This window comes from Penicillium cosmopolitanum, assembly GCF_028827165.1.
Source record: "Penicillium cosmopolitanum strain IBT 29677 chromosome Unknown utg000009l:1.0-9042332.0:1.0-9050551.0, whole genome shotgun sequence".
NCBI classification, from domain to species: Eukaryota; Fungi; Ascomycota; class Eurotiomycetes; order Eurotiales; family Aspergillaceae; genus Penicillium; species Penicillium cosmopolitanum.
The window spans coordinates 6,157,177-6,180,180 of record NW_026622679.1 but is presented as its reverse complement, the minus strand read 5'-3'; the positions used below and the strand labels follow the sequence as shown (position 1 = coordinate 6,180,180).

The following is a 23,004-nucleotide window of genomic DNA, read 5'->3' as shown; positions in this document are numbered from 1 at the left end:
TATTTTAGGCATTCAGTAATTTGAGATTAAATAAGAACCTTGGAATCATTTGTTAAGAAGCGCCTATGTAAGCCCACTATGGGTTGAGAGCCCTGGGGTAGATTAGATCAGCGGGGTCGCCGACCAATCCAGGCGAATGGCCTTAAGGTCTGCCTCCCAATGTCCCATCCACCACCTTTTCCAGATACCAAGCTGAAACTCACATCATGTCTACCAAACGGGTATGTCTTTCGATGTTCACCCCTGTGCCCTTCCATTCAAAGAAGAATGATATGCAAGCGAAGCTCTGGGTTTTCTACGTTCCAGCTAACCTTCTGCCTCAGATTGCATTTCGAGTCCACGGCACTGTACAAGGTAAGGATACATTGATCCACACCCAAATCCAACTCGGATTCCCATTCTATGCAGAATCTTCATGACTTATCTGTCATAGCTAATAATTAACCAGGTGTTGGCTACCGGTACGATCATTTCAACCGCCCGCCTCTTGCTTGAACTATGACATCATATTTGATACTCGAAGTATGACCACCAAACTGACCTGATATCTGATAGCGACTTCACCCAAAAGTGCGCCACGAGCCATGGCTTGAAGGGATGGTGCCGCAACACCACATGTGGCCGAGTGAGCTTTGTCTACCATCTATAACTGGGCGGATGATCGGACTAACCCGTTCCTACCTCTAGGTCGAGGGTGAAATTCAGGGCGAAGAAGAGACTGTCAAAAAGCTACTTCAGCAGCTTGATAAGGGCCCGCGAATGGCTCACGTTGTGAAGTTGGAAAAAAGGGAGCTGGAGCCCAAGGAGGGGGAGGATCATTTTTCGGTTATGCGAACTATGGAGTCTCGATATGCTTCTGAGGGTTGATCCATGTCTTTCAAATTTCTTCCTGTAAGCGCTCTAATGCCTACGGTGACTCCTGGAAGCTCAAGCAAATAAATGATTCAATATTCCACAGTATCTATTCTCCAGCTACGGCACTTACCTACTCAGCCTCATCACTTAACGACCATAATCTAGCCAATGTTGATGAATTTGACGGAGCACCTTGCCACGTGCAAATTGTTAAAAATGCAGAGACGCAATCCGAATTCTAGTTGTATGGCCGTACTGGTAGAATATATGTAGAATATCAAACCTCTGTGTAGTTTGTTCTCTCGTCATCATTGTTTTGGCTACAATAAGAAAACAACTCTAGGCGAACTCTGATGTTGTCGGCGAGCACCGGGGAGGAAAAGCTGTGCCTGGCTCGTGATCCAAAACAAGGCTGTAATCTGCCACCGGTGAGGTCAACAACAAATCCCGAAAAACCGGCGGCGTCTGAAGCCGATATTTTCTCGGGAGGCCGTGACTCAAATGTGCTCGTTCGGAGGAGTTCGTGGTTGCTGGCAGAGAAAAGTCCCCGACTCTTCCCGAGGTCACCTGCTTGGTCAGATTCAATCTTACCGTAATCGGATGACGGATTCCGGTCAGGAACCGCAACTGTAGACTAGTTGAGGGATAATGAGAAGACGTTTGGAATTGATTCTTGTTCGAGGGAGTCAATTCCAAACAGGGAATATCTTCTGTCGGGTCCGATGGTCACTGGCATGCATCGGAGCCGCAGGCGGGGGACCGCGATGCGGTGGGGCTGACATGCGGCTAAGCTCAAAGTATGTATATGTATGTATACTATAAATACAAAGGAACTATACGAAGAATACCGTAAATCCCGTAAAGGAGGCACCGGCTGGCCAATGAACCGGCGGGAATGTCATCATTCCAACGCCAGGCACAGCCGCGTTCCCATCCCTGGGTCAATAACTGCGTTGGTAATCGGGATCCAATTCGTATCCCGGACTTGGCCTGCGGAAGAGAATTTTTATTTTATTTTATTTTTTTTCTTTTATGACTTGAGTCATATAAAAGGCCTGGGGTCTGTGACGCTGCCCAAAATCACTACTTCAATATTATCTGGTACATTCAAAATACTACATTCCTAACACCTACCACACCTAAAACATCTTCACCACTTGAATACACACAACCACCTCCAACTTATGAATTCACTATCGACCATCTCCTCGACGCCCCTTCGGGTGGCAGCGCGATCACAATCATGCTTCTACTTGGTTGCACGGGCCTACTCAGGCGTCGCAACCTCCTCCCTACCTAACTGTTATCGAGTGAACAAACGCCCCTCGCCAGTCACCTACACCCCCAAACGCCTCATCTCGTCGACCCAGCAGAAGCAGATCAAAGAATACTTCCCACCACCACAAACTCCCGGCGTGAAAGAGGTGGAATCGGCATGGGCACATCCTGTGTAAGTTGTCCTGGATCGTATTACTCCCTTGATGACAACCAAGCTGACCCAAATTTTAGTTACAATGATTCGCAGATGCGCAGCATCCAGATTGCCCATCGGAACGCAACGAATTGGTCCGACTGGGTAGCCCTGGGCACCGTCCGTATATTTCGCTGGGGCATGGACTTTGCTACGGGATACAAACACCCGGAACCAGGCGAGACACTGCAAGCCAAGTTTGTCATGACGGAGAAGAAATGGCTGGCCCGATTCGTCTTTCTCGAGAGTGTTGCCGGCGTCCCCGGCATGGTGGGCGGCATGTTACGACACTTGCGCAGTCTCCGACGAATGAAGCGCGATAACGGCTGGATCGAAACGTTGCTAGAAGAGGCATTTAACGAGCGCATGCATCTATTGACTTTCCTCAAACTTGCCGAACCGGGATGGTTCATGCGTGTCATGGTTCTCGGAGCCCAGGGCGTCTTCTTCAACGGATTTTTCCTGTCCTACCTCATTTCACCTCGGATCTGCCACCGTTTTGTGGGATATCTCGAGGAAGAGGCGGTTATTACCTACACCCGGGCCATCCAGGAACTTGAAGACGGCAAGCTTCCTGAATGGGAGACTCTTGAGGCACCCGAGATTGCGGTACAATACTGGAAGATGCCGGAGGGCAAGCGCACGATGAAGGACCTGCTCTTGTATGTCCGTGCCGATGAGGCCAAGCACCGCGAGGTCAACCATACCCTCAGCAACTTAATCCAATCGACCGATCCCAATCCCTATCAGACCAAGTACCGGGATCCGAGCAAGGAACACCCGAGTAAAGGGATGGAGAATTTGAAGGGAAGCGGATGGGAGAGGAAGGACATATTCTAAGAGCAGTGCATTGCAGTGCATCACAGTGCAAAGATCAGAGAAGGAATACTCGTATGTAACTACTGCTATTACTATTACTGAAGCATGGAACATCTCCACTCCAACACGCGCGGACCAGCCCAAAAGGTTGTGGACGCGGGCACCGGCTAAACCCGTCCGGGCGGCAACCCACTTACTGCTTGCCTCTGCTATTTACTATACTTCATATGTTGTATGTTTATAGTGCTTCAAGCTTAGGGGAAAATCAAAGGCGAATAGCTGGACTATTGCAAAATGAAAATTCCCAGAAATCAGGACCCTAAAAACATCACCTTGACACTCATTCCTAGACATCCAGATTAACAATTAATCAAACTGTGTAGCGTTGACCCGCTTTCACCCCCCTTTTTAGTGCCACCACCCCTTTTGGCCTAAAGAAGTTTCTCGACCGGCGATCTTCCACTTCTCATTAAACCTCCGAATTGGCGTTGGCCGTGCGACCAGACCGTTACCAATTGCGATTCTTACTTGTCATTCCTCGAATCTCGATCCTGAAGCATTCCGCTTCCCCTCATACAATCCCCGATCTTCGGTCCCGCCGTGTGTACCTCAAAAAAAGATACTTCGGAAACCTTGGGAACCTCTTTGTGTGGCCAGCTGGTGCAACAACAGTTTCAGATCATTCCGCCACATCATGGAAGAGCCGCAGTCTGTCGACGTTGAATCGGTCTCGGTCTCGCCTCCAGTCCGGGCTTCTTCGCCATCTCCCTCCATTCCAGCTACGCCGGCCATCTCCTCATACTCCTCTCCAGACCGCACCTTCTCCTCCGTCTCCTCCCATTCCGCCTCCTCCGCAACCTCGGCCGATGCTCGCTCGACCGTTTCAACATCATCCCGTCGTCATGGATACATTCGCGCCTTTGGAGCCGAGTTCTCCGAGTCCGCTCGACACCGTGACAGTGTCATGAGTCTGGGCAGCATTGCCCACCTACAATACTATTTTGCTCGAACTGGTCTATTAGATGGAAAGACCGGTCGAGGCAAAGAATCAAAGAAGAAGAATGCGGAGAACGTGCCTCGGGTGCTGATCACCCCCAATGAACGACACATGGACGACCTGACAGCCAGCCCGACAGAAATGGTCGAGTCTCCCGATTTCGACCCCAGCATGGAAGACGAAGAAGGGGAGGTCATGCTTCCACCGACAGTCAGTACCTACAGCATTAAGACACACCATATTGCACCACCGCCAGATCTACACTCCCTGCGTCGGGACCTGCAGAGAGCGCTAGACAAAGCAGATTCCAACATCGAAGCCATTGAGAACGGCGCCGAGCCCCAATCCCGAGATTCACTCCGATCCAGTCTTTCCCCAAGCGATATCCCCGAATCCCTGGACGACGAGTCCTCGAATCAGATCCCAACCCCGCAAACAAAGGAGGAAGCGCAAGGAATGTGCATCCTGGACGACGTGACCAATGCAATCCGGGCGGCGAAGATTTACTACACAACCCACGAACACCCCGAACGCCTAGCGTCAATCAAAACGGAGCGGGATATCCGCAAGGAATTATTCCACGTTCTTGATGTACTAAAACGCTGGGCTGCACGGCACTTTGCCAGCGGACTCCGCGATGAGGAACGCGACGCTATCAAAGGCTGGATCTCGGGTGTCCGCACCATGCTGGTCCGGGAGAAGGCCTTGGAGGACCTGGAAGCGCAAGAGCGGGAGAATTGGGATTGGGCCCGTGGCGACTGGACCGGACGCGAGCGATCCCGCGAGGAGTCTTTCCTCCGCAGCTTGATGCCTGGTGGTCACACTCTGCCGGAGTGGACTCCGGTCATGGAAGAAGAGGAAGGCATCGAGCCGGCCCCGACTGCATTCCTTGACCGGTTCCGCGACGGTCGGATCTTGGTTCAGTTGCACAACATCGCCGTCAAGAAATCCAAGCGGCCTTTCGGGGAAATTAAAGCCTTTCATCAGGATATCGCCAAGCCCTATCGGCAAACGGAGAATCTGCGATACTGGGTGAAAGCCGCGGAATTGCGCTGGGAACTACGCTTGGTGGTGGATGTAATGGGCGTGGTCCAGAGCAGCACGGTTGTGGCCTGGAAACAATTCGACGCGGCGCTGTTGGCCTGGTGCAAGACCGTTCGCGAGGAGCTGGTACGAGATTGGCAAGCGGCCAACCCCGGACGACCCCCTAGCGCTGGTCTGATTTGAGAAGAACGGTCTCAATTTCTCTCTACCTCCCTTCCTCCCCTCTCATATTTGCATCTCGGTTGTTTCCTATTTCATTCAGCTTTCCTTTTTTCTTCTTCCCCCTTTCCTTGTCTTTTTATTTTCTCATACTCGGGCAATTGGCTAGATACCCCTGGACAGTCTCTCCGACTGTTCTGCCCATCTCCGCATCTGGTGTTGGGTTCTTCATTTCTTTTTACATTTTCTTCTCATCGCCGATTGCCAGTCCTGTTCGGGATTGCGTTGCATATTGTTTTCTCACTGTTTGTACCTTTGCACCGCATAGACGAGACGACGCCTAATTGATCCACATATTATCATTGCATGGAGACGGTGCTCGAACCTGTGGAGAATTTAGAGGCATCACGGAACAGCGTTGGGCCCGCGTCCGCTATGGCGCTAGGGCGCAACGGTGCTGATCTGCGCCCCTGAAATAGTGAAATACCTCGGAAATTTGAATCTGGGCCGAGCCCGTTGAGTAATTTTGGAGGTCCTAGCAGCATCGAAGTAGTGTCGCCACGTGCTTGTCTGATGATCGATAATTACTACATACTACTCGTGGACTTAGTAAGGTACTGGCTTCATTTACTGCGTCCTGCTTGTGGAAACTATATTACCAAACTAGTTATACTTTACATACATGCATGGATCAGTATTATGAAAATACAATTTAGTTCCAAGGTTATCAACTAAACTATAAAGTAACTTGAATGAAATTGGACTTCCAGTCTCAGAACGCCCAGCTGGCCTGGCATAGGATTTCTCTTCCGAGACTAAACATTTTGACCGTGTTTTCATTCATGAGGCTGTATAGCAATGGTATGAATCATGCATAAGACACAAGGTGGCGTCCTGTTGAAAGAGATCCTCATTGTTGCTCAGAAGTACGAGCAGAACTTGAACGCTTTCAAATTTGGGATTATACAGTAGAAGTACTAGTATACTAGTTAGTAGTAGTATTACATTTCCCCTATCATTGGACCTCCCGGGCGTATTGTTTACCTATACCCAACCTTGGAAGATATTAGTATTAGTACTACTAAAACTATTGTTTATCACTCAAGTTATGGTGATTGAATTGATACAGTAGTCCTCCGTAGTGAGCCACTGCATAAAGTACTCTGTAATAGTCAGATCGCCGTGCCGATCGCCGCAATTACATACCGAGGGGAAGCGGTACCTGAAAGCCCCATAGTAAATGGGCGGAGTCGGAGGTACCTCAATTACCTCCGGTACCTGAGGGTACCCTTTCTTGCAGAGCCACTTCAATACTCCGTACCTGGCCACTTCATCCCTCGTTTCTTGTCTCAACTTCCTTACCGGTTGCTGCCCAATTTCGCCTGCTACTTTCATTCAGCTGGTCATGTAGCCTTTGTTCTCTCTCTCAACCTCTTCCAACTCCCCCCTCCCCCCCAAAAAGAACTCAGAACGATAGAGCCTACGTGGAAGGAGATTACTAGGAACGAACCCTTTTCACAGCCCGGGGGCCTTTACACCGTACCGAACGAGAACACGAAACATTCCTTGCCCATCCCTGCCTGAATTTGAATCGCCTTTTCGACCCTCTCAGCCTTTTTCCAACCGCCCCCCCCCCGGGGCCTGTCCTCATGCATGCCACAGTTGACGGTCCAACTTCCTCGGCGACTGACATTGCGCTGTCCCCCAGCACGTCCGCTCTGTCCGCATCTCCTCCCCCGCCGTCTCCGGCTCCCCCAATGAACACGGACCTTCCCCTCTCCGCCGTCTAAAGTCCAAATCGTCTCTTTGGAGTATCGGCAGCAGCAATCAAGACGACGAACCTTTCGCAGAGCCTACCAGCGCCGAGAAGAATTCTAAGCCGAGCATCTTTCGTCGCTTATCGCCCGCCCTCGCGGCTCGGGTGAAGCTATTGGACGGCAGCTCCAAAAACAATAACAACAACCGTAACGCCGGCGCGGTTGGTCGGATCCCGGAAGAGCATTTGAAGGAGCTGGATAACTTGCACCAGGATTTGTCCATCAAAGTTGAAAGGAGAGGTCAGGCGTGGGCTGGCCAGGTGCCCACAACACCGGACGAAACACCGACCCAAAAGCGCACCGCGTCAAACAGGCTAGAGTTACCCACTCTTGATCTCCTTCAGAAAGTCTCCGACGCGCGTGCGGAGGGCTCAGAATACACCGACGTCGTTGTCGACCTCCCAGAGCCACCTGTTGTCGCCGCTGCCTCTCCTCCGCCTCCGGTGGCTGTTTATGATCCTCCGAACAACCCACCACCGACGTCCATGTCTGTCGCGGAGCCCACTCCCCTCCCCCTCCACCTCAGCTGGGTGCTGGTCCGGAATCAGAAGCGCCCCCTGGAAACGCTGGGCCACAGGATACACGTACCGACTTTGAGAAATATGTTGATGACACCAAGCGCAGCGAGGAGCAGTCCGCTCCTTCACCCCCGCCAAAAGACTCCCCGCGCGGCCACACTTATAGCCTCTCCTCTTCCTCCAACCCACAGTCATATTTCAATGCGACGAATTCACAGCGCCCCGAATCTATATACTCCTTCTCCCGCGCCTCCTTCAGCAACCAACTCTCACAGCTTACTTCCATACCACTCCCTCAACCTGCGGCGCTCGAAACGAGTATAACGAATATCCAAACCGCGCTTCTAGCGGTTCGCGCACTGAACGGCCACGCAGACCAAATCCAATTCTGGATCAGGAAAGCATTCGATGTGCTCAGTGGGCTGGATTCCGAGGATGATGTGGAGTGGGCAGCAGCAGGTGGCCGAGAAGGCCTTGAGGGAGTGGACAAGGCTATCACCCGATTTGAGTCTTTGGTCAACGTCTATGTGAGCGCTATCGAGAACGTGCAGCTCCGAGACGACATCGCCACTGTCGACAACGAGAACTTGAAGACTATCGTCAGTCAGATGGAAAGCATTTTGCAAAACTGGTCGCAAATCAAGAGCAAACTCAGAGGTGTGAAGCAACAAGTAGAGTTGGCCATGGAGTGGGAAGAGCTTTGGTCCAATGTACTTGGCGATGTGGGGATGGAGATTGACAACCTCAGTGGAATGATTTTCGAGATGGAGGAGAAGCGACACGAGGCTCTAATGGGCAACGGTCCGGAAGCGACAGGCGGTGTTGACATCAACGAGCTTGAGACAATAGTAGAAGAATCTCCGTCCAAAGGCCGGTCGCACTCTCACAGTCGGATGAGTCTCGGCGCTATCATGGCGAGCGCTTCTAATACGCCCATCATCAAGACCCCTCAGGACGACTCGACCTCCAATCTCATGGCTCTATTTGCGCGCATGCAGCCTCTTCGTGCCTCCCTGGATTTCTTGCCAATGCGGCTGTCTATGTTTCAGTCCCGAGCTAACAAGATTTTCCCGAGCGCCTGCGATGAGCTGGATGACCGACGAGAGCGTCTAGAGAAAAGCTTCCAGGTTCTACAAACTGACTCCGAGGCGCTACAAAAAGAACTTGGCGAGGACAAGTGGATCATGGTGTTCCGCAATGCGGGAAGTCAGGCGCAGAAGATGTTTGAATCTGTGGAGCGCAGTCTTTCTAAACTTCAAGAAGGATTGGAGACAAACGCGCCGGTCAACGATCCTGCGACGTTTGTCAAGCGAATGGATACCTATGAGACAAAGAAGACGCACTACCTGCCTGCAATTGAGCGCGTGATCACCATCATTCAAAAGGGTATCAATGACCGTCTGACCCTAAATGGTGAGGTCCTACGGCTGCTATCTGATATGAAATCACGAACGGATGCTCTCAAGGCCAGTGTTAAGGTGATGGATGCGTCTCTGGAAGACGTCCAGATTGCCAGAGGTTCACAACTACGTGATTCCATATCAAGTATAGTCACGGTGGATAGCCCAGCTGCAGGCAGTGCCATTGACACCCCCGGAAGTTCACCTGCATCGTCTGTCATTCTCGGGGGCAGTTCATATAAAACACCGCTGGGTGGTTCAAGTCGCCGCGAAAGTTCCGTCGGCAGTGCCACGACACGCTCAACTATGTCCAATGTTCGAAGGTTTTCGGGTCTACCACAGCCACAAACTACGGGACGTAAGTCTGCTATTCCCGTCCCTTCGGGCATGGGTTCTCCGCCACCGTCCAAGCACAGCTATGCAACCACCCCGACGCCAGCAAGTCGCAGATTGTCTCGCACTCCGCAGCCACCGTCCACGATTCCCAACCGGCCGCGGTGGAATCCTAGTGTTAACACGCGGGACGTGGATACTGGTCACAACTATAAAACTTCTACCGGCTATCGAAACTCATCTGCTCCAATGCGCACACCCCGGCCATCATCGACTATGGCATTCCGACGCGATATGTCTGCTTCTCCAGCTCCTGGCGCTGGACCTGGCGGTCGCTCGATCAGTCGTCTTTCCAGTCGCCTGGCCTCGTCATCCCGAAGTCCTTCACGGAATATCTCCTCTCCTACCCCCGCTAAATCCTCACTCCTCGACCCACCTCCCTACAGCCGACTTCGTCGAACCTCCGGTGTCTCCAATACATCCGGCATGTCAAACACACCACGCAGTCGGCAAAGTTTCGCCGGAGTGAGCTCCTTCAGCCGCAGTGTATCGGCGGCCCAAGAACAAATGGACAGTCCGACAAAGTCCACCCGTCCTGGTACTGCATTAGGCCATTCCGGAAACAAGCGCATGAGTTTGCTGCCCTTGCCGACGCCGAAGGAACGCACCGCTGCGCAGAAGAGGCTTGATGCACGACCACCATGGCGAGCATGATGAGCTGAATTCCCTTGCTGTTGCTGTTGCTGTTGCGGTCGCTCATCCTTACACTTGACAGTATACATCATTACCAATCCTCCTTACTCCGATTCCTCCCTCATCCTCTAAATACTCTCTCCCACCTCCACATCCTGTATCAACCTGTTTTTGTGTCTTTTTTTGGCATTATGCATTCCACCTGCAGCTTTGATTTTGCTCATTTTTAAGCTGGTCAGGGTGCGAAGCATGATTTCTTGAGGGTTCGGTTTTGCGTGATATCCCCATTATTTTGCATGGTATGGTTTGAGCGTTGGGTATTAAATTTGTTTGCTTTCCCGGGTTTCTTTGTACTTGTACTCGCGCTTGTTGCTCTTTTGGTCGCTTGTTTAAATCATGGTTCTTTTTCTTCTTTCCTCTCATTTCCCTTCCACTCATGTGAATTTTTATTTTCCTCTTGTAGTTTACCCTTTCTCTCGGTAGTGGAACCTAGATCCTTATTATTTTCTAGACTTGAATTCAAGTTGCTTCGTTTCATTGGACCTGCATGCCTTTGATAGACATTTCATCACGCGTTCTATACCTAGGTACTAGTATATGGGCGTCAAGACTCCAACTACCCTTCAAATTACCCCCCCTCACATATCTTGTCAGGGAATTACTGATCAGGGTCAGTTCCCAAGCTCCCTTCCAAAAATCAATGCATCGACCAGTTCTTCACTGTTGGCCAGGCGTGCGGCCTTGGGCACCCGTCCAATCACATTGAATCCAAGCTTCTCCCAGATCCGGATGGAGGCTGGGTTGTTAGCGAAGACCAGGTTGAAGACGGAGTAAGTGTATCCCTAGAAGCAAATTGAATGTCAGAGGGATATTTTTCCTAGTGAATTCTGAAGCTAGCTTTCAACTTGAAAGTTCTTACCAATTGAGGCGCAAATTCGAGATATGTTTCGCCCATGACTTGTCCAACACCCTTACCGCGAGCTGCATTGGTAGTCATGAAACCCGCATTACAGATATGCGAGCAGCGGCCTAGTCGATTCAAATGTAGTTAGTAATTTAGCGAACTTCCATTTCTTTTTCTTTCGAATGATAACTCCATTTGATTTGAATACTTGATGGGACTTGAGGAACCCAGTGCACCGACTCACCAGGATAATTCGGCTTAATATAAAACGTCCCCAAGCAAACATCCTCCCACCTCCTCCCCTCCCTCAACCCATCGCCAAAAGCTGCCCCCTCTTCATCCAACACCGCGACAACCGCAAAAGTCCCAAACCAATAATCCCGGAACTGATCCATGGCCATGGCCTGTTCCATTGGATACGTCGCGCCACGCTCAATCTCGGCGCTGAACTCGGCATGCAAAAATGCACTCAGATCCGCAGGAATACTCCCTGGTCCCTTGGTAATTGGATACAAGGTAACGCCGGCATTTTCAGCTTTGGGGAGAGTTGTTTGGCGTGGGGTGATCGTTAATGCGGCGCTGGTGTGTGCTTGTGGTGGGGGGATGCGGGTAGAGGGGTCTTCCAGTAGAGCTGGCATTTTGGAAAATAAAGTAGTTCTTGGGGAGAGTTGAGTTTTGAGAACGATGTTTAATCTGGTCAATTGCTTTGATCCAGATGATGGGCAATGGAACTTTGTATGGCTTTTTTGTGGGATATCCGGCTTGATAGAGCTTGCCCCGGTAATTCCGATTTCGGGGTTGCGGGGCGTTATGTAAGTGGGCTTCCGCCCTGTGGTTGACATCTTCATTTCGTTTGCTAGAGTGGAGATGCTAAGAACTTCATGTACTAGTAAATTAAACTTGAAATTGAAGGCTAAAACTTGAGATTTGTTTGCACCATTATACCTACTAGTACTGAAGCTTATAAGAGAATGCAGTATAACTATATTTGAAACTGGGTTTAAAATCTAAAATCTAGAGGTTGTCGCCTTGGAATCTGGTATACTATAAAAAAAGAGTAGAGAAGGAGATAGTATCTTTGCCCGAGGACAACGCGATTCTTTTATTATTCATGCTCAGGCTGGTTTGGGCAATGCAGTACAGCTTGTAGAGGCAGGAACAACCCAAGTCACTGCGACAAAAGTTGAACAGAAGGAACGAACAGTCCCACCACCTGGGCAACATAAATAATTAACAGTCTGCCTTTCTTCGCTTTATTTTTCATCCTCTTCAATATGTCCCGTGCAGTAAGCACCATAATCATCAGCAGCATGATGAGCACTACAGTCTCATATTATTCCATCATTCCCTCAGCTATTTTCCCGAAGAAATTACAACGATCACCGTCACCTAGACCGTGACCAACAAGATGAGGACCAGAACATTGCTTTTTCATCCCTTCTCTCCGCCTTTGTCCAGATGAATTTAACTTGATGTCTAGCACATTGGATGAACACACATGTAAGCGGCGCGACTAGATGTTGCGTTTTTTTTTTGTGGAAGACAAATTGTTCCGGCAATGAATATCAACTGATATAAAATCGTACAGAGGCATCGACACGAGTTCAGATTAGCGCATAGGAAAGCTTGCATTACCAGCCTTCGATAGTCAACATGAACTCTCTCGAAAGCCCTTCAGTTCTATATCTGTCCCCATATGTTGGCAGCAGTACTTGAATAGGATTATCAACGCCATACATGGTCTTAGGTAAGGACTCGGATATTCGAATTATCGAATCAGGTTATTTGTCTAACAATCTCGAGAGTGATAGCCCACCAGACGGGCCTGACTTGGTTGGGGTTCCGGATAAAGGGCCCTATCAACCCACGAGGAGGATACTCAACCCCCAATGGGGGAAATTTGGGTCGGCCTCTATCTCCAAGTTCCTTCTGGACCCCGTAGTTCACCAAGGCGTCCCGCTGACGAGTCTGTTTGACCTGATTGGCGCGTTTTTGTCGGTAAACAAGGCGCTACCTTCAGCAACGGCCCAAGACTTTTCCCTCCCAGTTCTGGGACTGTATGACAGATGGTGTAATGCGATGTAAGAAAGGGTACCTATTATGCTTCAAAGTACCTGGGTAAGTAAGGGCTTGGACAGGAGGCAATTTGCCTTAGGCGCATCCTGTTTTGGGTACCGTACTAAAGGAACAGAGGATTGGAAGAGGGTGGTTTATATAGGCCGGGCGTGTCAAAATTAATTGCCAAAGGAGATAATTTTGTAGCAATACAACAATGTATCTACGCCTGGATATGAACGCCGCTACAACATTCAAGTTAGTATTCCGTTATATCGCCACAGTCATCAACACCGACGACGAATCTGACAAACGTTCATTTGAAGTTATTGCACCATCCATGATTGTGGCCAAAGAGCTATATAGTACCATCTCTTGGGCTGCAGCACAGCTGTGTTTGACTAGTATAATTATAATAACTGCACTGTTGCGGTGATAGTAGTTAGTATCAAATCTCATAACCACAAGGACTTTAACAATTTAAAGATGCCAAGCCAGGTGTAGAGGTATCAAGCCCTAAAGAGTAGGTAAAAAGTTTAAAAATCGATTACATCGCTACATAATACAGAAGAGTGAAGATAGGAGCGCCCTCTCATTCAAACATGCATGTATAGTATATGTACAAGGCCTGGACAGACATCGAGAGATGCCCGCATCTCCCAGTAGCACCGAAGAGTTGCCCATGATAAGCCAATTTATTGCTTCTCGCCTTCACCATCATTCTCTGGGCTGCGAATAGCCTGCATCAGTTCGAATAGCTGTCCAAGTTGTTGATCTATCATATCCATTAGCAAATCAAGTCCAAATATCTGTGAGAGACATCATGGGATCCATACCGCTCAACTTGTCCAACTTCGACTTATCCAATTTCTCCCTGTCCAATTGTCGCCCTCCAGCTTCTGAGCATAGAGCTGCCACTCAGTCAAGAATCCGATCTGCCATTGCCGTTGTCAGCTGTGCCATACTCTCTAACCACAGTTCCTTAGCATCGATCGATGCACAAGGCTATCCCGCCAGCCCAGTATTGAAACGTACAATATGCAGCGGATTCTCTGCAGTTCGGTGTGCTCGGAACTCTTTCTTCACGTAGGAATCACCCAGGACGCGCATTTCGGGGTCCAGTTTGCGATGGACGCGGAGGAGCCGGCGGTACAACTGCAGCGGTGGGAGGAGTGCCAGAGCCTCGGTGAGACTGGACTTGGAGCCGATCGAGGCCGGCGTGGCCATTAGGAGACGATGAGCGAGACGCATCGCGAAAGGAACAAGCCGAATCGATTCACTAGAGAGGGTGACTGGCGCATGACATAATTGTTCTTGTTCTGGAGGCCGCGGTTCTTTTTTTGGGCCGAAAAAGGCGGCGAGGCGATCACCGCCCGCGTGTTTTTCAACTTCTCCGCCAATCGCATCACATCGCATCGCAATTTTTGAACCATTGGATCAACTTTACATTATCCGCCTTCTATGCTGGTTTGAATAACTGGTTAACCCAATCTGACGAATTTTGATTTGATTTGCTCGCTATATTCAGCCTCATCTACAACTACAAATATCAGGGCTGCCGTGTTGGCAGAGACAACACCATATCGCGGGGTTGTTCAGGTTTGCAGACCAAGAACCCTGGAAACAATTCAAAGTACAAAAGGTACTTGGCAAAATGCTTCCCACGCCAGACACTTCCCATGTCTCCTTTGACACCATCTACGAACCCTCCGAGGACTCTTATCTCTTTCTGGACACACTCGCATCAGCATCCGAGTCCCAATGGCTATCGGACCGATTCCAAACAGGCACATCGCCAGATCTTGCCTCTAGTGCTGTACCACTAGTTGTAGAGGCGGGTACAGGCTCCGGTGTCGTACTGGGGTTTGTTGCGGCACAGTCGCAGAAGATCTTCGGGCGACAAGATATCCTCACGCTGGGAACAGACGTGAACCGCAATGCCTGTATGGCAACACGAGAAACCGTATCCAGAGCCATCTCCGCAGAACAGCAAAGTTCAGAGGCCACCGCGCTCAAAACTATTCATATCTCATCATTAACGGGTGATCTCTGCTCACCTCTTCGACCTGGCAGCGTTGACGTTCTTCTTTTCAACCCACCTTATGTTCCAACCGACGAGCTGCCACGCCTACCAACAGCATCAGAGAATGATCCCACGTCATTGAAAGGAATGTCAAGCTCTGCTAGGTTCGATCAGGACTCTTATTTTCTTTCGTTGACCTATGCGGGCGGCGCGGATGGAATGGAAACGACAAATCGATTGCTGGATGCTATCCCCGGCATTTTGTCAGACCGTGGAGTCGCATATGTGCTGCTTTGCAAGCAAAACCAACCTGAGGCTGTGAAAGAGCAGATTCGTGGCTGGGGCGGCTGGGATGCTGAGACTGTTGGCTCTAGCGGGATGCAGGCTGGCTGGGAAAAGTTAGTTATCGTTCGAATTTGGAGAAGCCAGAAACCTTAGCGAGCAGAAGGTTTCTGTTTGTTTAAGGATGCGTGACATCATGCAGCTTGTCGTCTCTCTTCGTGACATCGGCACTTGCAAGAGCCGGAAAATTTAGACCTTGCTCTTTCCTTCGAGATGTACGGAGTACGGCAAACCATGACATTTCAATGGTTTGTTGATCTGAACTGCATTCCCGACTGGGGATAGTATCGACAGCGGTATTGCATTTTTTTACACTAGGGGCATTTGGTGTGTTATTTTTTTCCTTACAGAAGAAGATGGGTGATGGCGATGACCCCGAACCTATCATCTTTGGCCCGTGGCGTGGCTTATCTGCCACGCCTTTCCTCAAACTCAGCCCCAACGCCCGGCTATTCCGCGGCGGCCCCATCGGCGACTTGAAGACAGCGTGGATGCGGCATTATTTAGCATCAAGGGAGAAATATCGTTCGACCCCGGGCAACATTTCGACCCACATCGCTTTCTTTGCTGAAAGCAGATTGCGCCCTCAAACCTCGCCCCTTCTCTGTGACGGTGAATGAAACCCCCAAGACATCTCGGCCCCGACCACGACCTCGACCCCGGGACGAGGGTAGTAGTATCTATTCCCAGCTGGCTGGTAACAGCCCCAAAAACGAAGGACGAGGCCAACAACCAACAACCAACAGACAGGAGACAAGTGATAGAACTTGAGAATAGCCCCAATGGGGCATCTGTTCTACGAATACGAATACTCCGTAGTATGAAGTGCAATGCCTATTAAAACCTACACCTCCAGGAGGAAATTCTTGTTCAAATGCTCCTCGTAATTCGTGTTGCGGAGCAGTGAATTCGTTTTGAACGGACGAATGATTTCACCTCCAAAACCGCTTGAACTTTAATTGATTGCATCGATGATCCTTCCCGTCAGTCGACTGCGGCGGGCTCCAGGGTCACCCGACGCCATGGTTCATGGACTTGGCCCTGATAGTGGCAGTAAGGAGTAATCGGTGATTTCATAAACGGAATTGCCCCGTCCAGCATTGGTTGTATGGGTTGTGATCAACAGTGGCGCCATGTGCCGTCGCCTAACTGACCGCTTCGGGCATATGAGGAAGACACGCTGTCCCGAGCTTCGATCCACAACCTTTTGGCCATGCTCAAATAGGCATCCGGTGCACCCAAGAAAGACCCTTGATATGCCAATTTACTCCATACATACGAAATACGGAAGCGTAGACCCGGGGAAATCTTCATAGTTTCCGATCGTCGGACGGGAGGGGCGCTGAGAACCACTTGGGCCACAACGATCCTGTCATTTGACCGACCAGAGATTGAAAATCAAGGAAAGGGGGAGATGTTCGTGAGCTTGATACTTGAGGAAAGTACAAAGTGGAGCAGAGCACATACTGCTTCAGGTTTGAGCTCACAACAGGGGAAGTTGGGATCTCAGTTATGGGTACTCCGTACGGAGTACGTACGAAGTAGAATCTGACACACGAGATGATGAGAACGTGGAGCATGGAGTGGCACGCGTCAGCTGCAAGTTAAACTAACCAGACTCTTCGGCTGTAAGTTCGTTCGGACATGGACCGCCCATAATTAACGAGAAGGGCAAATTGGGGTCGAGGCCAATGAAAATCACCCATTAATTATCCTGAACCGAAGCCTCCCCCCACCGGCCTGACTCGTGGATCAATAAGGCTGGTGCCGTGTTTCCTGCTCGAGCTAGCTGTGAAGTTATTTGATCCAATTTTCTTTTCGCGGAGGGTGGCCGACATACTCCGGATAATGGATATCGTTAGTAACTTTCGGCTCATCTTACTACTACCGGCATGCTCACTTGACAGTACATAGCTGCATGTGTACATAAAAATTACTAAACCAAAGATTAAGTTCTTAACCTCCGAACTTGAACCTTGTGTTGAACGCTTGCCCGATTTGGGCATTTCTATTTACACGCTTTCAACTGAAGTTGATTAAGAACGCCAGCTTTGTTGATCCTGAAACCTTGATATTGTTTTTCTCCCCGAGGAGTCCCCGAGGTAAAAGGATGCCAGTTCAAGTTCGCTCGATTAAGACAAGAAGGCCCACAGACGCTTGTCTCATGACAGGGTCCATTTCTCCTGATCTCCATCCCGATCGACCAACCATTGCTCTTTTGGAACAGCATTCCGAAAAAATGGTCTTGGCCTTGCGACGACCATGCAGCACCAGCTCCAAACACAGATGCGGCGAGAATTTCCTAAGGCTTGGCCCCAAACCATTAAGTCCTGCTCTGGATCGTCGCTTAGTAACTGCTAAGATCTAGATCTCTTCTCGATTCGAGCGCCATGAAGCCCCGGAAAGGAAGCGCCCTAGCCTTGCAGTTCGTGATATACCGGAAGTTCGGAATTAAAGGCAGTTATGACTACTAATGAAGCCAAGACCACATTAGGCCCAACCAGTAAACCGTCCACTGGGTACGTAGTACGTACTTGTAGTAATACTTCGCATCTCATTCTGGTAAAACTAGTGGCCGCCGTTCCACCTGGCTTTCCCCTCAAACCTTGGCCTAATCTACCAAATTCCGCCCCTACTGCTAGGGAGATTCCCGATTGTCTGGAACCTGGCCCCATTTGATCCAGAGTGGCTTCCTGTCTAGACCGACCATCATTCAGCTTTTGGCCTCCATTATTTCAATGCATTGAGACAAACAAAGTCTTGTGTCATTGTGATCGCGACGCCATAATATGAGGAGAGAAAAAACACCTGATAAAGTTGCTATTATACCCCACCCCCCAACGGGCCATTCCATACGGAGCACGGAGTTGGAATAATCTGCAGCTGAGCAAGATCGAGTTGTGAATGGCGCGACGAAGATCAAAGCCCCCAAAGTATGTAGCGGCAGGATTTCATATAGCCAATAGACTGAAAATATCACCACAAATTATGCGAGAATGGCTTAAAACATCTGATGTGTTCATCATTGCCAGGGATCGGTCTGGGCAACCGCCAGGCCCCATTTGCCACACTAATGCGGGCTTGTTAATCCGGCAGTACGTGGCGGGGGCCAAAATTGACAGGGATTCCCAGTACGGAGTATACTACGGAGTATTTACAAAGGGATCCACGGAAAGGGAGATCGACGTTCTTTCAGAGATCCTGTATGTGACCAAAAAAAAGAACGTTCATGGAACGGTAGATCGAGAATTATACTCTTTGCAATCGAGAGACACCATTCACGAAAACGTACGCAAGAAAAAAGAAGAAGAAAAACGAACAAAACGACAAAATGCGAAGGCCGCGTGTATACGTTCAAGTTGATATCTGGAGAAGGAAGGCTCTGGAACCGGGGAGCCACTATGTGGAATATTGCGAATAGCAAATCCCGTAATTCCTACTTCAAAGGCCGGCGGCAGTCTTAGCCGAAGATCTGCGAAAATGGGGCCAGTTAGTAGGCAACTACAATATTTCGGGGTCCGAAAGGGCGTCGAGACACTTGAGATTCAAGAATAGCTCGGTTGAGTACTGATATGCTTGGGAAGACGGTGATGTCGGCTGTCCAAGCGAACATACCTCACCTGGGACCAACCTGTTATTGGACCGTGCACATGCCCGAGTAGGTCGATGACTTGCGAGGATGGTGGGGAGTCATTGTTATCATATTACAATGCACTGGGTCCTGGGACCCATCCCGACCTTAGTTCGTACAGCCCTGGTGTTAGTAGTAGTGCTTTTCGTTTTACATGTTGATGTATTCTAGAACGGTCGAAACTTGGCAGGTGGTCTTTTCAGCAAAACTACCTACATCTTGAAGCCAGAAGAAGTTTTAATTCAGCCAGCTTCCTCGAGCAAGCAAAATAAGTCTCAGTCTATACCCCGTAATTTTAGGATAAGATGCAGGCCAAACAAAAAGCAAATATCGAAGAAGTGAAGCAGTTATACTGATAGTAGAATAATGCGTCTTGGAAACATTGTATCGGGTACTCTGTACTCAAAATATCATTTAGCCGCACCATCCATCCTGTCCCCTATTTGCAATGCTAAAGACTTTAGCTACTACTCTTCTCTACGGAGTACAGAGGACGGAATTCATCCATAGATCTTGACCCTTACCCCCTTTAAGCTCTCTCGACCCGCAGGATTCGTCAATCCAGAAAGTGCCATATGATCATTCGCCAGTCCTAACCTTAGTGCGCATAGTACATCGCACAGCGCTTTGAAGACCGGCCGTATCGCCCAGCGAATCATTTGTCACTTCATAGACAGGTTCTAGCAGCAAAGAAAAAAAAGAAGAGGTCACACACAAAATTGGGATATTTTAAATAATAGAAGTGTTGCTTTTTCTTTCACACACCCAATTGAAAGAAGCCCGGGGGTAACAAATGACATCCCATGATCATGCAAAGTGAAAAAGGAACCAGATACTTCGAAGGAAGAAACAAACGCCGGTCTGTACTCTCAGAAAGAATAAGAAGAAAAAAAGATCTAGAAGCCACGTCCCCGCCCACGGCCGCGGCCACCGCCGCGGCCTCGGCCTCCACCACCCCGGGGACCACCACGGCCGCCGCGTCCACCACGGTCAGCCTCCTTGCGAGCCTTATTCTTGGGCTTGGGGGCGTCGTCAACGAGGAGTGTATCCAGCGGCAAGCTGTCGGGAAGAATGTAGTAACGAATGGTAGAGCCACGAATGTTGATAGTGTCGAGCGAGATCGGGTCACGGCCCTTGGGGGTCATCTTGACGGTTCGAAGCGAGGTGTTCATCTGCGGGGAGACTGAAGTGATGGTTCCGTGAAGGATTGTGCCTATGGGAAGCCTTGACGTCAGCAAATCAAGCTTACAATTGGCGGTGGGCAGAAAGCCCGAAGCTGTTCAGGTATGTCGCGAGGTCGCGGTCACGAAGAGTTGGTGGTCTGCACGTACCATTCTTGAGCTCGATAGTCACCGTCTCATTGGCGCACTTCATCAAAAAACTATAAGGTTGATCAGCAAGCAGCTCCGACGGAAAAAAAGGATGGTCGCGAATTCCAGCGCGCATGGCGTGTGGATAGGACGCGGGCTCGAATGATGTCGCATTCCACGTACCGGACGAGCTTCATAGTGGCGATTTATGCACACGAGTTTATTTGAAGGTCGAAGATGGCACGCAGCAGCTCACAGGGTTGGTGGGGATGTCCGTGTGGCAGACGCGGATATCGATGCTGTCCGCCGTGCAGAGTCGGCGGTGCTCACGTGATACGACAGATGCTGCATCACGTGATCTCTGCAGGGTTCACAGTGCAGCCGGCCAGTCGACTGGTCAACTGGTCAACTGGATCGACCAGCCAGGCTTCTTGCTTTGCCACTGGTCATCCCCCGGTATTCTCAATTGCTTGGTCTAACGACATGTTTGGGTCGAATATTCATATATATCCTTGCAAATAGGCCGATCTATTAAGCCAAGAACGAGAGGTTTCTTTCAACTGCCCTCGCAGAAACCGGCCTTTATCAGAGTATTTACCTCCGAGTTTACACCTCATAGCCTACCCACGATCTCATGAGATTCATATCAGTTCAAATAAACGGCTTCTTCTTGGTTGATAGGCTGTATTTGTGGAACTCCATTGCCATCGGCAATACTACAGTCTGCACTAGCTATGTATGTATATCGTGGAAACGATCACCGGTACCCACCTAGAATCTCTCAACTCTGGCAGGCGGAAATGTAAACCAACCTCGGTGTCACTGGCCTGCCAATGGATCTATATACACCCCCAGGTCGATATAACGACCTGGATGCATACATACAAGGACAAATACCATATTGGGGTCGCGTCGACTGACTGAATTCGGTTAAGTTCCACTTTTATAGGTTCGGCGGGCCCACAGAGGCGGACGGGCAGATCCAGTGCGGGCGTTGACCGATGTGTCAGTTTGCATAAAGCTATGGATTGGTTTTGGGAAAGGAGAAGGTTGGATGCATTTCAGTTCGGTTCCCACTCAAGCGCCAAGCCGATGCTGATAAGGCTGCCATGCAAGGCTCGCGACGAGTCGGCATCGACAATAATCACGTCCATGGTGCATTGATGCACCTAAATTGATTGACTTTGCAGGTCGGAAAGAACCGCACGAGTGATTCAACGGGGTGGGCACGGAGACGGAAGTGTGCCATGCACAGAACAGACCAAAAAGGACGGCGACATCGAGGGGATCTTTCCATGTGGAGAGCGTCCGGTCGATCGCGAGTCATCCCTGGAGCCACATCCCCGGAACCCTTCCTGTCCATGACAAATATCTCCATCCTTAACGCTAGCTTCTAAGACGGCGTCACCTGCTCGCTACTCGTACGTTCAACTTGGCCGCAAGGCCCTTCTTTTCGGTCATTGACTCGGTACCGGCACTTTGGGTATCTCTGACCTGGCTCCACTCATCGGCGTTATACGGCTTGACGCAACAAACACATGGATCGTTGTCTAAGAAGTGCCAGAAGCCAAAAAGGTCGTGGCTTTACCCTTGTCCTAAGAAGTGATGCTTTGCGAACCTGATCAAGGCTTCATCCCAAGAGATCCGCAACCAAACTCCGAACCGCCATAAAAACCATCAGTCAACAAGCAGCTAGCTCAGAACATGCAAAATAAATGCCCCATTGCTGCCTTTTACTCGCCGTCATTTATTCTCGGTGATCACAAGCTTCTTATCCGCGAATGTTGCCATTCCAGCTTTGAGACATGGCCCGATTGGCTTTGGACGGTTTCCAAGACTCCGCCACCAACGCCTAGGGGGATAGTTCTGATCATCCCGGGCCCTAATGTTTCTAACGGCGCGTTCGTGGGGAATGGGGCCAGGAAATTGGAAATGAAGGACCAAAACACTCTGCCCAAAAAAAATATTACCTGTTTCCCCAAAAGGGAGTTCCCAAATCTAGGCTTGGCTAGTCTAAATTTTATTTTCCTTTATTTTTTTTATAGTTTTATCATCTTACTTCTAACTTCTTTTTTTGCCTTTTTTTCTTTTTTTCCTATTTAATTTTCTTCTGATGGATCGTCGAATGACGGCCTCTCTCCGGTGCGACTAACTTTTTACCACAGAATCGCCAGCCATCCACATGAGGCCTGCGTCTCGGCCCCCAAACTCCTATGGGGCGCCCTCATTTGCTCTTTGGGGCTAAAAATCCACTTTACCAAGACCCATAGCTTTCCCCTATGTTGCTCAAGGATCAATACGCCCTGGCCCCAGGCCCAATTTCTCTCGAGGTTCTTGCCGGTTGTAGGTAGGGCTTTGTCTGACAACGGACAACCCGATGTCACTTGTGGGGGCTTGAAAAATACTCTCCACTACTATACATGTAAAGCCCTTGTTTTTTTCTTGCTCTCGTGCGCCGGTCCACAGTGCAAGATCAGTAGGATCTTACGGTCCTTTTTCGTTCCCGCCCTATATCATATAGGCCATGATTACAGCATATTACAGCATACGTACGTAGAATTATTGCTCTAAAGGGTTAATGAGTCGGGGTTTACACCAACCCAAGTGCGTTTCAAGTGCCACTTCTTTGCCCG

At 49.7% G+C, this 23,004-nt stretch overlaps 8 protein-coding genes across 8 annotated transcripts; 5 read left to right on the top strand and 3 right to left on the bottom strand.

Moving 5' to 3' along the window:
• Positions 1 to 206: 206 nt before the first annotated feature.
• On the top strand, positions 207 to 867 carry N7509_010380 (acylphosphatase; the record flags this gene model as incomplete). Its single annotated transcript, XM_056635017.1, has 4 exons — positions 207 to 354; positions 449 to 461; positions 556 to 625; positions 688 to 867. The coding sequence occupies 4 exons, from the start codon at positions 207 to 209 to the stop codon at positions 865 to 867; spliced, it is 411 nt and encodes a 136-aa protein (XP_056485637.1).
• A 1,172-nt stretch (positions 868 to 2,039) lies between these two features.
• Positions 2,040 to 3,166, top strand: N7509_010379 (alternative oxidase; the record flags this gene model as incomplete). Its single annotated transcript, XM_056635016.1, has 2 exons — positions 2,040 to 2,305; positions 2,365 to 3,166. The coding sequence occupies 2 exons, from the start codon at positions 2,040 to 2,042 to the stop codon at positions 3,164 to 3,166; spliced, it is 1,068 nt and encodes a 355-aa protein (XP_056485636.1).
• A 673-nt stretch (positions 3,167 to 3,839) lies between these two features.
• On the top strand, positions 3,840 to 5,369 carry N7509_010378 (uncharacterized protein; the record flags this gene model as incomplete). Its single annotated transcript, XM_056635015.1, has 1 exon — positions 3,840 to 5,369. The coding sequence occupies one exon, from the start codon at positions 3,840 to 3,842 to the stop codon at positions 5,367 to 5,369; it is 1,530 nt and encodes a 509-aa protein (XP_056485635.1).
• A 1,625-nt stretch (positions 5,370 to 6,994) lies between these two features.
• On the top strand, positions 6,995 to 10,127 carry N7509_010377 (KAR9 family protein; the record flags this gene model as incomplete). Its single annotated transcript, XM_056635014.1, has 3 exons — positions 6,995 to 7,006; positions 7,054 to 7,698; positions 7,740 to 10,127. 3 exons carry the CDS (start codon positions 6,995 to 6,997, stop codon positions 10,125 to 10,127), a joined length of 3,045 nt encoding a protein of 1,014 aa, XP_056485634.1.
• Positions 10,128 to 10,777: 650 nt separating this feature from the next.
• On the bottom strand, positions 10,778 to 11,648 carry N7509_010376 (GNAT family N-acetyltransferase; the record flags this gene model as incomplete). Its single annotated transcript, XM_056635013.1, has 3 exons — positions 10,778 to 10,948; positions 11,026 to 11,135; positions 11,255 to 11,648. 3 exons carry the CDS (start codon positions 11,646 to 11,648, stop codon positions 10,778 to 10,780), a joined length of 675 nt encoding a protein of 224 aa, XP_056485633.1.
• Positions 11,649 to 13,760: 2,112 nt separating this feature from the next.
• Positions 13,761 to 14,316, bottom strand: N7509_010375 (succinate dehydrogenase assembly factor 3; the record flags this gene model as incomplete). Its single annotated transcript, XM_056635012.1, has 3 exons — positions 13,761 to 13,840; positions 13,919 to 14,000; positions 14,101 to 14,316. 3 exons carry the CDS (start codon positions 14,314 to 14,316, stop codon positions 13,761 to 13,763), a joined length of 378 nt encoding a protein of 125 aa, XP_056485632.1.
• A 403-nt stretch (positions 14,317 to 14,719) lies between these two features.
• Positions 14,720 to 15,526, top strand: N7509_010374 (S-adenosylmethionine-dependent methyltransferase; the record flags this gene model as incomplete). Its single annotated transcript, XM_056635011.1, has 1 exon — positions 14,720 to 15,526. One exon carries the CDS (start codon positions 14,720 to 14,722, stop codon positions 15,524 to 15,526), a length of 807 nt encoding a protein of 268 aa, XP_056485631.1.
• Positions 15,527 to 19,957: 4,431 nt separating this feature from the next.
• Positions 19,958 to 20,507, bottom strand: N7509_010373 (mRNA splicing protein SMD1; the record flags this gene model as incomplete). Its single annotated transcript, XM_056635010.1, has 2 exons — positions 19,958 to 20,274; positions 20,393 to 20,507. The coding sequence occupies 2 exons, from the start codon at positions 20,505 to 20,507 to the stop codon at positions 19,958 to 19,960; spliced, it is 432 nt and encodes a 143-aa protein (XP_056485630.1).
• Positions 20,508 to 23,004: the final 2,497 nt, after the last annotated feature.